The sequence below is a fragment of the Adiantum capillus-veneris genome, chromosome 18 (genome assembly GCF_014529385.1).
Source record: "Adiantum capillus-veneris isolate H3 chromosome 18, ASM1452938v2, whole genome shotgun sequence".
Lineage (NCBI taxonomy): Eukaryota > Viridiplantae > Streptophyta > Polypodiopsida > Polypodiales > Pteridaceae > Adiantum > Adiantum capillus-veneris.
In genome coordinates, this window is record NC_140948.1 from 34,480,042 (window position 1) to 34,497,259 (window position 17,218).

Consider the following 17,218-nt stretch of genomic DNA (forward strand, 5'->3'; position numbering starts at 1 on the left):
TTATCTTTGATCTTCCGAGAACGCAGACAGGAAACGATGGTAGTTGGACAATTATTTGCAGATTTAGCAAACAGGCTCATTTTATTCCTATCAGGAAGAAGATAAAACCAATCAGATGGCACGCTTGTTTATGAGCAATATTTTCAAGTATCATGGCATGCCACAGTCGATTGTTAGCGACCGTGATCCACGCATGACAAGTTTGTTCTGGAGAGGCTTGTTTCAGAATATGGGCACCACGCTCAAATTCTCTTCGTCATTTCATCCTCAAACAGATGGGCAGTCAGAAGAGGCAAATTCTACTGTCCTAGATCTACTGAAGTGTTATGTGTCAGAGCATAAAGGAAAGTGGGAGCAGTATTTGCCATTGGTGGAGTATGCATACAATAATACAGTGCATTCATCAACTGGCAAGGCACCTTTTGAGATAGTTGAAGGTGGCAAGAAAGTTCCTCCCATACTGCATACAAAGGACAAGATATTTGAAGCAGATAAGTATGTTCAGGACATGGATGAAATGTACAAGAAGGTCAAAGTGGCCTTAGAAAAGACTCAGGCAAAGCAAAAGAAAGCAGCTGATCGTCACCGTCGTGAACTAGTATATTCACTTGGTGATTGGGTGCTTTTACGCTTTGAAAAGGCAAGGTTAAAGAAGATGAAGGGCAAAGAAAGATTGTTTCCAAAGCTCAGCATGCGTTACTATGGGCCTTTTCAAGTGTGCGACATAATCAGTGATGTTGCATATAGGTTGAAATTGCCTGACAGTTGGAAGATTCACAATGCGTTTCATGTGAGTCTTCTCAGACCCTATGTGGGTGATGTGCCAGAAGATATGCCAGCTGAAGATCAGCCAGAAGTCGAGGAACTTGACGAGATCTTGGTCCCTGAACAGATTTTGGCACACAAAGAAAGGAAAGTGAAAGGCAAGGTTGCTAGGCATTACTTGGTAAAGTTCAGAAACTATCCACCAATGGATGCTAAGTGGATGGAAGAAGGTGAACTTGCAGAGTCACCAATTGTGTTATCACTTTACCTTGAAGCCTTCGATTTGCAACCTACCTTGACCCCTTGAGTTTCAGAGCTACATGGATTGTCAGTGTGACAATGGCTTTTGAAACAAATGATGTACTTGGTATTTAAAGTGAGCTCAAATGAAATACCTGTTACATGAATGTTAGAGTTGTACAGATTGTCAGTTTGGCAATTGCTCTTATGGAATGTCCAAAAGTTTGGTTAGTGCTATAGAAGTGATTATTTCTTGTCAGTTTGTCAAGGATACAGTAATTGCTTCTATTAAAGAGTACATGTGTAACTGCATTCTTAAACTGTCGGTTTGGGTATGCTTGAAAGTGTTACGGGATCCAACATGTACTATAAGACAGTGGCAAAATGTGCGGCTACCATTTTGTCATTGGAAAGTTAGTGACTCAAAGCAATGGCAGAGTGCGAAGCTACCACTATGTCATTGGGACAGGGTTCACACGCAGGCAATACATGAGTCGAAGAGATGTTGAATACACCAGCGTTGACAATGAGCATGTATGTGTCGTACCTGTGTCGATAGGTGTTGAATACATCAGTCTTGACCGTGAGCATGTACGACATAGATGCAAACGAGGACGTTTGAGATTTCAAGAGGGGTGTATGTCACCAACATGTGACTACTATCTATCCTTTTTGTTGATTTCTTTCTTATTATCTATTTACTTTCACTTTTTGGAAACACCCCTCGAGAAATCTAACTGCCCTGCATTGCATAGCTAGTGTGGAACTGTCCAGAGGGAGTCCAGGCCTGAGGACAAGAGAGCACTAAGGTTGGACAAGGACTATGGTTAGCCAAGTGGGGTCATTGACTAGCCAAAGTGGAATCCTTTGCTACAGAGGCTACATTTCAGTTCTAGATGTGGCCGCAGTGTACAAAGAGGGTCGGATGACCTAGAAAGATACAATGGCAGCATCTCCTAAAATTTAGGGAACTACTATTTTGGGACCTGAAAATGTGGTGACGTCATTACCTCCGGAATGACAAAGGGAACATTTTCTTACTCTGCCGTGAAGTCAACTGGGCAACCAGTTGGGAGATTTTTAGGCGGCAACCCCGAAACGGGAAAATGCTTGTAAATGTGCCAAGTGGCACCTTCTGGTGCACTTGCCTCATGCAACAAGAGTTGGCGCTGAATTTAGGAGGGGGAGAGCCTCATTTTCAGTTTTGCCACAGGTTAAGAGCTATGGAGTGCTTGCTTTCCCTCTTATGCACAGTGCGGTGCCAGGAGTGATGCCCTGCACGCTACGCATTGCCCTCTCTCTCCCCTATGGCAGTATGTTATGCCCCACTAGAGGGCTTTTCATTTGACCAGTGTACAGTTGTGTGGGTTCATGTGCGATTGCCGAGGCAAGAGCCTCTTGCACAGGTACTAGATTAGCTAGCGGCTAATCCCCCGCAGGTACAGGTGATTCGAAGAGGTTTCACGCCCGAAATCTCGTCCGATTCAAAGGGCAAGTAGCCCTACAGGTGCGGGAGCTCGAGGACTTGCTACGGATGCGACCGGCATGCGAAACGGAGCCCGAAACAGTAAATTACAGCCTGCTGTGTATTTTTGCAGGTTTAGGGTTTTGGCCCTAAACGGACCCTAATACCCCCAGGAGGTTCGGGGACGCGAGGGGACCGCTGTACAGGTGATCTCGCGCATTTTCGGGGCTGAAAACAGAGAATTCAGCGTGCTGCAGATTCTCGCCAGGTTTTGCAAAGTGCCCGTATGCGTCGGGAAAGTCAGTCAATGCGTGGGAATACTGACTGTGAAGGGTTCTAGTACAGTTATGCTGCCGAAATCGGGCTCGAACAGTGGAAATTCAGCCGAGTTTGTGAGGGGCAGCTTGTAGGGATCCACAGCGTTTATTCCCTCTTTTGAACAATAAAGAAATACCGAAAGGGGCGCCTAAGTTAGGGGCCAATCTGGTGTCGGTCTACTCATACAGGTGCAATCTAGCAGCATGTATCCCTTTCCCCCGTGTTGTGTCTTGAAAGTACAGGTATAATAGACGACTAATAATGGGTGAAAGCTAAATCAAGGTTTGAAGTAAAGTCTACCGCCCTTTTTGGATTGAACAGGCCGGTTTCAGTAGGGCACGTGGGAGGCTAGGGGATTTGGTATGTCATCTTTGTATTGCACAGTCATGGTGGTTATGAGGGATTGATCATCCACCACTCTCTCTCTCTCTCTCTCTCTCTCTCTCTCTCTCTCACACACACACACACGCGCACGCGCACACTCACATGGTATCAAGGTTCTTTAAACTTGGACCGGGCTCCTCTTCCATGACGACAGGTTTTCTCCCTCGGCTACCCTTCAACGTTTTTTGGCAGAAACCCAAGCTGTTGAGCCTAGCACTATCCTTTTCAGGCCTTTCCATCGCAAGATAGCCCCCAATACTTCTAGCCTTTTCTATTAGTATGTCACAAATTGCTAACGTGGCAACCATTCAAGATCGAGGTGGTTAGGATCTTAGCCAACTTGCACACGACGGCCGAGGGGCCTAAACCCTCAAGTTGAAGACAAAAAGGGTTAGGATTTTAATTTCCTAACCCTGAGCAACTTGCAGATCTTGGCCGAGTGGCCTAAAACCCCAAAGAAGAAGACATCCAAATATTGCATAGACATGCTAACGTGACAGCTATCGTAAAATCCAGAAACGTGGTGACAGCACCCTTGTACGAACAGACCTAGATTTTCTATTGACAGTTGTACAGATTTCCATAAATTGTGCTAACTGTTCTTGTGCGCCAGATTTTAGTTTATGAGCTTTTGGAGGGATAGCTTTTCATCCTTGTTGCTTTTGGAGAGGCCACGGGTCTTGAAAATATGTTGTATGGACACTCTCTCTTGCGTTCTACGTCATGAAGAGGAGAGCAGAGCAGAGCAGAGTCCCATGTCTTGTAACAATATAAAGATACCAAAAGGGGCGCCAAGGTTTTGGGACCAGTGAAATCTAAAAGTGGAACTCCGCCACTCTCTCTCTCTCTCTCTCTCTCTCTCTCTCTCTCTCTCAGTGCTGAAAGTCTATTCCAGTCTGTTCTTTTCAGATGGCACGTGGTGCATTCCCATTCCAGTGGTATCAGAGCTTTAGACGTCTTTTCTTTGAAAGCATATCGATCCCTCAAGAACAGATGAGCAAGATGGTGCTTCTAAATTCTACAGGGTACCTACAGTTTCTCCTCGACGAACTTCACGACATACTCTTAGCGAAATCTCTCGATTCTGCACAGCCTTCAACAATTTCCGAAGTACATGTTGCCACCTCTCTTGCCTCATGATGTTCCTCCTCCGGCACCAAAAAGCACAAAGGCCTCCTCTCGACAACCTACAAAGGCCACCTCTCTTGCCTCATGATGTTCCTCCTCCGGCACCAAAAAGCACAAAGGCCTCCTCTCGACAACCTACAAAGTCCTCTATTGCGATGAGGGGAGTTTTCAAATATATGGTGCAACCATTTGATTCTACCCGATGCAACCGCCTTTGCCACCATCGTTGTAAGGTGCAACGGAATGAATGTTGTTCTTTCTCAAGATGAGTGCTCCGTAATGTGCTCAAGGTTCCTTTTGTTCTTATGGAAGGGAGAGCCTTCCGTTCTTAATAAGAGAGTGCAATGATCACAAACAAGTGAATGGACACTGTGCGTGCAAGTGTATGAGACTGAGAGATAGAAAGAGAAGAGAATACGACACCAGAGACGTAAAACCCTCCTCCGAAGGCCCCACTCTCGTCGGCGAGAGTGGTCTACGATTGATTGCACAAACTGGTACAAAGTGGATGCATGTGACCGATGCAAGTCTAGGCTAGGTCGATGTCGACGACGGGGATGACGAGACTGATCTAAGGGCTGAAAATTGATGCAAAGTTACTGCTGTCCAAAAACGCTACTGGCTGAAATCTGATGCCGATCTACTGCTGTCCCCAAAAATGCTAATGGCTGAAAATCACTGGAACCAAAAACGCTGATGTGGGCTGGTCTCTGCTGGCTGAAACCTATTGGTTTTTAGGTTGTCAAAGGCTGAAATTCTGCTAATGCTATATCTGCTGAAAACGCCATGCAAAAGGGGGCGATTTGGGGTTTCTGGAAACGCTAGGGCTGAGGTTGTCTTGCGATGAAGCTATGATGAAAAACTCTAGGGCTGAGGTTGTCTGGCGATGAAGCTATGCTGATGAAAAACGCTAGGTGAAGGTGAGGTTCTTGCTTGGAGGGAAAATGCCACCAAGGGGGATCTTGCTGAGAGAGAGAGGGGGAACTGCTGCCTGCGGCATGTGTTCTCCTTCTCTTCTGCCAAATAGTGCTAGCCTTGTTTTGCTTATATATTATCTTACCCAATTTGCCCTACTCAGTTCCCAACAAAAGTCACTTAAAATAATAAGTGAAAAATGTCAAAAATAGGGAAAATAGGTTAAATGCACTGGAAAATTCCCCTGAAGGATTTTGATGGATTCTTATGGGAATGCTTATGATCATGCTGTGTGCAACCAAAGGATATGCATCTACACTAAGTGCCTGGGCATGCACGGTCTGGGAACAGACTCACAAAAGTGCCAGAACACTTCTAAATCTAGACTGACTGGACTGACTAAACCCTTGTCGTGTTGTAGCTTCTCCACGGACACATAGGGTTGGATGTGTCACGTGACATCTCCTCCTTTACAAAGTGAGGTATTGGTACCGAACTGTATGGCGTCGAAGGAGATCGCCAATAGCATCCGGAATCCTCGAAGGGACTCTTCGCCGGCCCACTCTGATGTGTGGGTCGTGCGGTACTTGAACTTCATAAAGGTCTGCAACGCTTGCTTCTTTGGGCCGCGCCAAAAGCGCACAAAGTCTTCCGTGGCTCCTTCGATGCTTCAACTTCGTCGAGAGTCATGCTTCTTTCTTCTTCAAGAATCTCCATAGCTGAAAATTCCTGAAACCATTTCCAACACAAAACCATGAACATACCTATTCCATGTAAAGTGAGTGGAAAAAATCTTGTCTTCCTCAAAGACTGTGCATGCAATGTAGATGAACAAGAGACGGAGTACTAAACCGTCACCACACACACGCAAACAATGAGATCGAATCTTGTCATTTTGATCCAAATCAATCAACTCTGGCAATTCACAACGGAAATGCCCATGCTTGATGCTCATACTTCCATGTGCTTGTTCTACAAATGTCATGCCAAGGAAGAGACACGGAATGTGACTTCCTTGAATGCATACTTTTCAGCTTTTCATGAACAATCCGCATACATTCGTGCTCATTCATGAGTGAAACGTGCTCAACGTACAATATGTCATGCCTAGTAAAAGGGATCACATAAAGACACTGACGAAAATACAGGAAACGATCACGAATGAAACACTCGAACAATGCATGCTGACTAATCATGCGAACACATAGTACTTCCTGTGAGAGTTCTTTGGACCTATGCTCGAGAGCCAAGATCGATCCTTCGTGATTGATCGAATCTGCAACGAGGTTAGCTTCGCTAGAAAAAGCATCAACTAACTCATCCTCCTTGTAAACAATCACGTCATCTTCATGCAAATCATCATGCTTGTTAAAAATCACATCTTGATCATGCAAATCATCATGCTCATCATTATCATTCAAATCATCATGCAAATCCTGTGTGTCATGCTTTGGAGAAGAAGAGACTGAGAGAGTCTCCTTCTCCTGAATCTGTTCAATCTTTGCCTGCACATTAGCAATGAGAGGGAGAATGAACAACTTGCAATGGGAGAGTCACTTTTGGTATTGAAAGTGAACGTATTTTTCGCCCAATCAATGAGAGGGTTATGCTCACGAAACCATCGAATGCCCAAAATCATATCACATCCTGAGAGAGGAGAGACAAAAAAATTTCTATGAAAGCAGCTTGTTGAACTGTAAAGAACACATCAAGGCACTCTTTCGTGATGAGAGAGTCCATACCGGGAGCAAAGCCAGAGACCTCGAGAGGAGATTTTTGACTAACCTCTAGGCGGGCTCTCTCAACAAGAGAGGGACTGATTACATCATGCATACTGTCTAGGTCAAACAATATGACAAAACGCTGCCCCGTCATATGACCATAACATTTAATGAGAGACTCATCAATGGGAGGGTCAAGAGAAACTTGGGGCACACTCGTGTTATCATTGATTGCATTGACAGAGGAAGTGGGTTCTGTGGAGTCTTTAGGTTCATTAGAGTCAAGCTTAGGACATGTTCTTTTTATGTGACCCTTAATGTGACAATGGAAACAACGACCTTCCTTAGAATAAGTGCTTTGCTCTTCCGACGTGATGTATCCTCCTAAAATTCCTTGTGCTATCTTTTCATCTTGAGTGAGCTTAGGTTTAGCAATTGTGTTAGCCTTACCCTTAGGCTCATTGGAAGAGTTCTTTTTTGAGACTATTGGAAGATTGGTTAGAAGAGTTACCGTTCTTACCATTCTTACCGTTCTTACGGTTCTGAGAAGTCTGCGAGGTACTTGTGGAAGTCTTGTTCTCCTTGGGCTTTCCCTTGTTGTGCTTCATCTCCTGTGCGAGAGCAATCGCTACCGCCTTGTTGAGATCAATTGGATCGAGCACCTCGACATCGTACTTGATATAATCATCCAATCCATACAAGAATTCCTCTTTGCGCTCCTCATCCGATTTGCGTAATTGAGTGCCGAGTTGCAAAATATGATTAGAGAGAGACATAACCGGCATACCATTTTGCTTGAGAGCGCGCCAATCGTCCTTCAATCGTGCGAGATACTGAGGTGGCATAAACCGCGCCTTGAGCTTGTCTTGGAAATCAGCCCAATTGAAGGAAAAGGGCGTGAATTCATCGGCTTCCTCTAGGTGCGCGGCTAACTTTGCCTCTTGCCATGCGTGCTACCAATTGATGGTATCACCGGCAAGGTACGTAGCTGCCGTCAAAACCTTGCTATTTCCTGTCTTCTTAGTTGTCGCAAAATAAGCATTAAATTGATGCAACCAAGAATGAATAACCGTAGCATCCATCTTACCATCATACTTACTGAAAGTCAACTTCTCTATGACGGGGTTGTTGGAGTCCGCATCCCGGCTTGCGCCACTTGAGGAACTACCAACATCTTTGGCTGGTTCAGACTTCGAAGCGAGAACATGTCGTACCAACTCTTGCATGCGTTGTTCACTCTGTACCGCACGCTCGGCCTGTCGTTCCTCGATTGCCAAGCGCGCTTGATCACGCTCACGTCAAAGGTGTCTTGTTTGAGTTGGCGTTCACGCTCCAAGGCGTCCTGTCGTTCTGCTTTTCTTTCTAGTTGTGCCATCGCAACGCGATTCGTTTCTTGTTGTTGTGCCATCATCGACTTGACCATCGCCTCCATAGGGTTTGGTACAACTCGTGGCGTAGATGGGAAAGGGGGAGGGTCGGGAAAACCTCTTGGTGGGGAAAACTCTTCTTCGCCACTCCCATGCTCACCACCTGTATGCGAAGTATCCATTCCGCTTCGGGTGATGACCATGCACTATGATCTGTGGTTCTTAAGTTCACGAGGAATTTGGGTTCTTACGGGTCTTGAGGGTCTTCTTTTGCTTGCAATCTGTGCTAGAGAAGGATCTTCTCTTCACCCGAGTTCTGCTCTTTTCTACAGGTGCATCCCTTGGCGGCCTTGCGCTCACACCAAGGTTGCTTTTTTCCACCTCACGTCGATTGGCCGACCGCTAAGTGCACAGTCCGCTCTCAATGAGTGAAAAGAGGCACAAGGGGAGGCTGGACAAGCCCTTCTTTCCTGGGATTCCTGTCACTCTTCAAAAACACGATTAGGAATTGACACGCCCAAGCGAACTTAGGTTCGTGCGACCGCAACAAGCAAAAAAATTCTTGTGATTCTTGTGGTTCTTTCCTTGAGTGATACAGAACACTGCCAAAGCTCTGATACCAATGTAAGGTGCAGCGGAATGAATGTTGTTCTTTCTCAAGATGAGTGCTCCGTAATGTGCTTAAGGTTCCTTTTGTTCTTATGGAAGGGAGAGCCTTCCGTTCTTAATGAGAGAGTGCAATGATCACAAACAAGTGAATGGACACTGTGCGTGCAAGTGTAATGAGACTGAGAGATAGAGAGGGAAGAGAATACGACATCAGATACGTAAAACCCTCCTCCGAAGGCCCCACTCTCGTTGGCGAGAGTGGTCTACGATTGATTGCACAAACTGGTACAAAGTGGATGCATGTGACTGATGCAAGTCTAGGCTAGGTCGATGTCACAACGGGGATGACGAGACCGATCTAAGGGCTGAAAACTGATGCAAACTTACTACTGTCCAAAAACGCTACTGGCTGATATCTGATGCCGATCTGCTGCTGTCCCCAAAAACGCTAATGGCTGAAAATCACTGGAACCAAAAACCAGGGTGGTCTCGTACGGTCACGTACGTTTTGTCCATGTACGAAGACGTACGGTACTCATCGAACTAGAAAATTTTATGTCGTACGACATGGTTACGTATGTTCAAAAATAAAAACACGCAATTCTTAACCCTAGATTTTACACTTGGGACAATTAGAGAATTGATTATCACATTGGACAAGAAGGCAACTTGCAAGTCCGCTCTTCGTCGAGTTTCTTGGTGCGCATGTCCGCATAGGATGGTCCCGTCCACCCCTCATGGACCGACAGCCGCAATAGCTTTCACGATCCTCTTCCACCCTGTTTACGACACCACCCTGAAAAGTCCGTCTGAGATCAACGTTTTTTAAGCCGGTCAAACGGACTTTGAAAAAAAAAAAAAAAGCCCGAACGGAACGGACGGGACGTCCAGACGGGACGACACCGGACGAGACAGGACGGGACGAGCCGTACGACGGACGAGAACCACCCTGCCAAAAACGCTGATGTGGGTTGGTCTCTGCTGGCTGAAATTTGCTGGTTTTTAGGTTGTCAAAGGCTGAAATTCTGCTAATGCTTTATCTGCTGAAAACGCCATGCAAAAGGGAGCGATTTGGGGTTTCTGGAAACGCTAGGGAGGTTGTCTTGCGATGAAGCTATGATGAAAAACGCTAGGGCTGAGGTTGTCTGGCGATGAAGCTATGCTGATGAAAAATGCTAGGTGAAGGTGAGGTTCTTGCTTGGAGGGAAAACGCCACCAAGGGGAACTTGCTGAGAGAGAGGGGGAACCTGCTGCCTGCAGCATGTGTTCTCCTTCTCTTCTGCCAAATAGTGCTAGCCTTGTTTTGCTTATATATTATCTTACACAATTTGCCCTGCTCAGTTTCCAACAAAAGTCACTTAAAATAATAAGTGAAAAATGTCAAAAATAGGGAAAATAGGTTAAATGCACTGGAAAATTCCCCTGAAGGATTCTGATGGATTCTGATGGGAATGCTTATGATCATGCTGTGTACAACCAGAGGATATGCATTTACACTAAGTGCCTGGGCATGCACGATCTGCGAACAGACTCACAAAAGTGCCAGAACACTTCTAAATCTAGACTGACTGGACTGACTAAACCCTTGTCGTGTTGTAGCTTGTCCACAGACACATAGGGTTGGATGTGTCACGTGACAATCGTTGCCACCACCTTTCCCACCACCACCTAGCACCCACCGAGAATTTCATCCATCCACAGTTCCTCAAGCAGATGGACGTTGAGCATGATCCGTTTACTGGAGAACTTGAGGTTGAGTTAGCCATAGGGCAGACTCATAAGATAGTACCACTCAATGGTGCTCTTCCGGTTACCATCCAAGGGTACCATGGCAAGGCAGATTTTCACATTATGAAGTTAGGGCATTGCGATGCTCTTATGAGCATGCCATGGCACGACAAGAATGATGCAACCATCTACATCAAGAACCGAATTATCACTTTGAAGCAAAATGGATAGCCAATCCTCCTTCCACTTCGACTAGCGGAAAAAAACCCAGAATGATTTTAATATTGTTTTGTAGTTAGATACTTTTAACTTCTATTGAGAATATTGATTCTAATTTGTTTAAAATATAATTTATCTATTTTAAACTTGTCCTGGTGCCGATTGAGTTCGGTTTCGATGTTGGTTTCGATGCTATTTCGGAAAGCCTTTGAATGCTGCAGACTATGGTCTGGGGATCACTCAATTGTATTTGACCTATGAATAACTCATGGCCCAGACTTTAGTCATAGAGGGAGTTGGAAACCTCTAAACAATGCATGTTGCGGTTTCGGGAGCTTTTAGTTGTAAATGGAAACCTTTGAGCAACGCAAGCTGCGGTCCAGGGATATGGCCTTTGAATTTCTCATGGCCCGAACTTCGGTTCACGGGAGAGGGTATTCATGGGGGAGTTTATGTCTTTATATCTTGTGAGTGCATCTATAATCATCTGTGCATCGAGACACTCCTTTAAAGATCAGCAAAGTCAGGGTGTGATGGCCAACTTTGCTACGCCAGAATATCAAGAGCTTCGATATGGAATGAGATTATTGAATGACCCTTGGATCGACCCTCAAAATGAAGCTCCAATTTTTGAGCTAATTTGATTGAGTGTTGTAGGTCTAACCACGGATGATTACTCTTCTTTCAAGAGGGGAAGAGAGGGGTATGTCAGAAATTGTGGATGTGGCAACCACTGAAGATCGAGGGGGTTAGAATTTTTACCAACTTGCAGAAGACGACCAAGGGGCCTAAAAACTCAAGCTGAAAACAGAGGGTTAGGATTTTACCAACTTGCATATCTTGGCCGAGGGGCCTAAAACCCCAAAGAAGACAACATTTAAATATTGCGTAGACATATCTCGAAATGACCCTCGGATTTTTGAACTAATTTGATTTGAGTTTTGTAGGTCTAATCGCGGACAATTACTCTTCTTTCAAAAGGGGGGTATGTCACAAACTGTTGATGTAGCAACCACTGAAGATCAAGGGGTTAGGATTTTAATCGACTTCCAAAAGACAGCCAAGGGACCTAAAACTTCAAGTTGGAAACAAAGAGAATTAGGATTTTACCAACTTGAATATCTTGGCCAAGGGGCCTAAAACCTCAAAGAACAAGACATTCAAATATTGCGTAGACATGTTAACGTGGCAGCTATCCTAAAATCCAAGAACCCGCTAACGTCACCCCTGCACGAAAAAACCCGGAATTTCTATTGGCAATTGTACGGATTTCCATGATTTGTGCTAACTGTCTTTGTGTACCAAATTTTAGCCTACGAGCTTTTGAAGGGATAGCTTTTGCTCTTGGGGAGACCAAGGGCCTTTAAATATGTTGCATGGACACTCTTTTCGGAATTCTACCTCGCGAAGAAGCAGAACAGAGTCCAAGATCGTGCAACCTACTGAAGCAATATAAAGAAATACCGAATAAATGTGGGCTGTGTCCACGAGAAAGCGGCCACTCAATGGCTTTGCACTTCGAACTTGAACTAAGTTACAAAGGGATTGGAAACCCTATTAGAAACCCTTAATGGTCGTCCCGCCTGATTCTCTCTCTACCTTGCCCTTCTTGCTTCTTCTTGCTTCTCCTTGCTTCACTCTATTTTCATGTGTAGAGGAGGCCTCCTTTTACAAATGGAAAAGAGCCTCTATGCGCTACCCCTCTCTCATGAGAGGCAGCCGTCCATGTGTAGATGCGCCCACGTGTAGCCACCCATGTGTAGACGAGTCCACATAAAACTTGGCCACTGGCCACTGCCAAGGTTTGGGGCCAGTACATCTGGGAGTGGAACTCCACCTGCCTCTGTGTGTGTGTGTGTGTGTGTGTGTGTGTGTGAGTGTGTGTGTGTGAGAGATTAGTCATTTGGAAGTGTTAAAAATCTCTTCTAGTCTGTTCTTTTCAATTGGCACGTGGTGCCCTCCCGTTACATGATCCAATGTTTTTGGGCCAGAAGCGTTTTTTGGAACACTTCCTGCGTTGTGCAAGGAAGGGCAGCGCTAGAGCTTGGATCTTTGGAGCTTGCCTCCTTCCTCAATAAGGCATCCGATGCCTTGATCAAGCAGAGTCTAGAATTTTTTGCATTGTTTTGCAAGTGTTATGATCCTGTTTTGCAAGTATTCACATCACAGCTTGCCTCTTCAGCCTCTCGCAGTTGAATTGTTGGGAGAACAGCAAGCTATTGGCGTGCGCTTTGCGGGCTACCTTTTAACAAGACACCATCTGATCGTGATCCATGTGATCTAAGGGTGACTACCTATAACAAACTGCTGACGTGTCAAAGCCTAAAGAATGGAGCCAACTTACAGATGTGGCCGAGGGGCCTAAAGGTCACAAAGTGATGACGTGGCTACCCGAGAGCAAAAACCCTAACCCTAATTTTTGCCAAAAACCCTAACTGCTGAAACACTAATTTTGGAAACCCTAACCCTAAAACCTGCAAACCCTAATTCTGGAAACCCTAACCCTAAAACCTGCAAACCCTAATTTTGCTACCAAAAACCCTGAAACTGCAGAAACCCTAACCCTAACCCTAAGGGCAGCAAGGAGATTTTCGCGTCCTAGGTGATGACGTGGCAGGCTGTACAGATTTCCGTGATGTACGATGGCAGCTTTTGGCATTGCTTTTTGGACCATAAGCTTTTGAGTTTTAAAAGCTTTTTATTGTAACTGCTTTTCAGGCCAAGGGCCTTTAAATATGAGGCTAGGGCTCATTCTCTTGCATGCTTCCTGGAGAAGGTGCAGAGTCTGGAGTACCCGCTTGTACTGTGTTGATGCAATATAAAGAAATACCGAAAGGGGCGCCAAGGTTTGGGGCCAATACTCTCTGGAGCGGAATTCCGCCACTCCGTGTCGTGTCGTCTCTCTCTCTCTCAGTTCAATTGTTAATGAAGTGCTAAAAGTCTATTCAGTCTGTTCTTTTCTATTGGCACGTGGTGCCCGTCTTGTGACACTACCGCAGCATACAATAGCTTCGATTTCGGCTTGATCACCTACAAGCATTAGTTCCTTGGGAGATCCATTCATTCCAATCCTTGCTTGGCGGTTGCATCCTCCAAAGAGGGTTATGACTCGTTGATTCCTTTGGACACACCTGTGCAAATATCAGAGGACACACGAGATATGACCGTGACATCGACATATGGGATCATGATGTTCCAACAGACGACGACACCATTTTGGGTGTGCAGACTAACAGCTTGACCTAAGTAAGGCAGATCCCTTGCCTACATAGGAGCATTGTCGTGGATGAGCTTGACCAAGTTCATTGCCTCGATCTACAAACTAGAGTGTGACTTCGTTGCTTTGGACTCCTTTAAGGAGTTTACTTACGAGATGTTGGAGATCAGGTATGGTACCACTACATCCAAAGTTGCCAGAAGATTAGCTTGGATGGCACGGCAATTGCTCTTCTACCCTCCAAATATGGTGACTTGTTACCTTCATAGTTGTTTACAGCCACCCTTGGTAACCTCACGGTAAACTTATCCCCAAGCCTAGGCAAAGATTCTCTCCCAAGTCATGCTGATTGAGAATCACACCAGTGACCAAGGTGTAGTTTGGCAGAATTGTTGATGTGGTAAGTGCTTTGGTTGAGGCCGGAGGATTGGAGGAAGAAGACAAAGGCAGGACAGTTTTGAATAGTTTGATCCAGCAACCCCTCTTCACTAAAGGACTAACCACTTGTAAATGCCAATGCCTTATAGGCCAGTTCTCTTAGGTCTCTACAGTCTGTTAGTATAATCTTCCTTTTTCCTCTCTCTCTCTCTCTCTCTCTCTCTCTCTCTCTCTCTCTCAGAGCTCTGCATACGTTCTGACTTGTTGGAGCCTCAATATATCACACTATGGTACATAAAATATGATCAGCATTAATTACGCAGACACAAAGAATGTTCAATGAAGTGGACATTTACCTGGTCCTTGTATGCAACGTGTCTCACTATCACGGTCCTTCACGACAATTGCATCATCGTTAAAAAAGCCTGAATTTATCTCCAAATCATCAACCCTGCTCAAGTTTGCTGCAAACTGGAGGTGTGCCATGGATAAACTCCTGTAACTAACAAAAATGAGAATTGGATATCCAAAGAAACACAGAAATCACAAACTACACACGTGTTGCCAAGAAAAGCAAATTTAATGAACTTTCTCAAGGCTTTGAGCATGCATGATTCATGCAGAGCAACAACAGAAATGGCCAGATTTTTGAAAGAACCACAGTAAAGGAAGAAAAAGGTTTGCTTGTCTTCTGCACAAACCTAAATGAAAATGGCGCAAGCAAGCGAAAGGAGGGAAAAAAAATACTATGCCATCGCAGAGCAAGAACAAAGCTGGATGAGATAGAGTATATGTAATACCTTTATGGAGAAGCAAATGCAGAGGACGGCAAAATTCGAGCAGGAGAAAGAGGCAGCAGCCTGGCAGCTGCATATAAAGGGCTAGACTCTGCTAGAGAGAACGTTGAGTAAACTCACAGACAAAAAGGACCCAAATCGGAAAGAACTCATTTCGAACATCACACCAAACACAAGGCAGCTACTGTTGTGGAGTCTGGACCCAGCAGAGAGGAAAAGCATTTTTAGGGTTACCTGCTGCCGCCAGTCGACAAGCCCGTAGCGCATCGATGGTGGGCAGTCCACCCATCGACAATGACCTCCTAAAGCCGGTGTTGTCGCGCCGAGGACTACCCACGCCGGCCCACTGCCAGGTATTTTAGCATCACATGTTGAATTGAACAATCAAGAAGGCCAGATGGCAGATGCTACATTTTGCTCACAAGTTCACAACCGAAATATATTCTCTTCAAACAAACACCGCGTGCTCTTTTTTCTTTCGACACAATTTTGCCTTGGCCTTTTTAATTCGTGATTTTTTTATTTGAACACCAATGACAATTCTTCAAGTGCTTCACATCCTTTCGGCACACTTTAGGCCATTCATGATGCTCTCACACAGAAAAATTTATACAATCGGTCATCTCCTTAGTCCTTACAACGGCGAATCTGGGCATGCCACATGCGGATGTTGCAGGGTAGGGCTTAAAACCAATTAGACGACTCCTTACATGCCTTTTTGCAGATGGCCATGCAGATCGAAAACCTAGTTGAGGGTGTTTGCCCGCCCATCTGACAAAGCTCCCAAGCCCAACTTCTCGTTTTTTTTCAACAAATCATATGTGCACTATCTTCCCCCCCACCCCCTCCCCCAAACTCACAATTGTGAGTGAATTATATAAATCAACCCAAAAATTTACAATGTCTTGCCATGCTCATGTTAAGCCATGACATCATCCAGGGACCATAATTACATCGGCAACGATCCCAACCATCTCGCCCCCTTATCCTTGATACAAAAGGTCCATTATCATGTTCTTCTGCACTATCTTAAAATTTTCAAGGAAAGAGAGGGCTTCCATGTGTCACTCATTGGTTCACTCCATAGAAAACCTTACAAAACAGCTAACTTAAATGCAAAAGGGAGAGTAAGATTGTAAGAAATAACAATCATCTTTTCAGTTTTTGTCAAAATGTAATTTTGTCAAAATGTAACGTCAAAAATCTTTTGTCAAAATGTAAAGTCAAAAAAAATTCCTTTTTGGCTTTTTAAAAGAAACCCTTAGTGTTGGGTTCATTGTTTTGAGTGCATACTTACCTTTCATTTCACCTGACATGTCTTTACTTTTCTTGCATTCTATTGTTTTAGAATGCTAAAGTGAAACTTCACCATGCATAATTTTAGTAAATTTTACATACACACACACACATATGTTTTTGGCTTTCTAAAAGAAACCCTTAGTGTTGTGTTGGGTTAGGGAGACTCCTTTCATTTCACATCTTGACATGATGGAGACTTACCTTTCATTTCACATCCTGACATGTCTTTACTTGTCTTGAATTTTATTGTTTTAGAATGCTAAAGTGAAGCTTCACCTTGCATAAATTTTAGTAAATTTTACACACACACATGAATTTTATTGTTTTAGAATGCTAAAGTGAAGCTTCACCTTGCATAAATTTTAGTAAATTTTACACACACACACATGTTTTTGGCTTTCTAAAAGAAACCCTTAGTGTACACAATGGAGACTTACCTTTCATTTCACATCCTGACATGTCTTTACTTTTCTTGAATTTTATTGTTTTAGAATGCTAAAGTGAAGCTTCACCTTGCATAAATTTTAGTAAATTTTATACACACACATGTTTTTGGCTTTCTAAAAGAAACCCTTAGTGTTGTGTTGGGTTAAGGAGACTCCTTTTATTTCACATCCTATATGTCTTTACATTTGTTGAATTCTATTGTTTTAGAATTCTAAAGTGAA

General features: G+C 44.4%; 1 protein-coding gene across 3 annotated transcripts in view; it reads right to left on the reverse strand.

Annotated features, from left to right (window-relative positions):
- Positions 1-15,608, reverse strand: part of LOC147435475 (protein TIFY 10A-like) — a 36,449-nt gene extending 20,841 nt beyond the window's left edge. The window contains exons 1-4 of one of the 3 annotated variants that reach the window (XM_086488537.1): positions 15,486-15,533; positions 15,255-15,342; positions 14,927-14,950; positions 14,811-14,879 (exon numbers count right to left, since the gene is read on the reverse strand). In XM_086488537.1, coding sequence (XP_086344663.1) covers positions 14,811-14,879; positions 14,927-14,950; positions 15,255-15,342; positions 15,486-15,518 — 214 coding nt within the window. In that variant the 5' untranslated portion in view covers positions 15,519-15,533. Of the gene's footprint in view, positions 1-14,810; positions 14,957-15,254; positions 15,448-15,485 lie in introns of those variants that run through there. The other 2 variants (XM_086488536.1, XM_086488535.1) reach the window with 2 other exon arrangements.
- Positions 15,609-17,218: the final 1,610 nt, after the last annotated feature.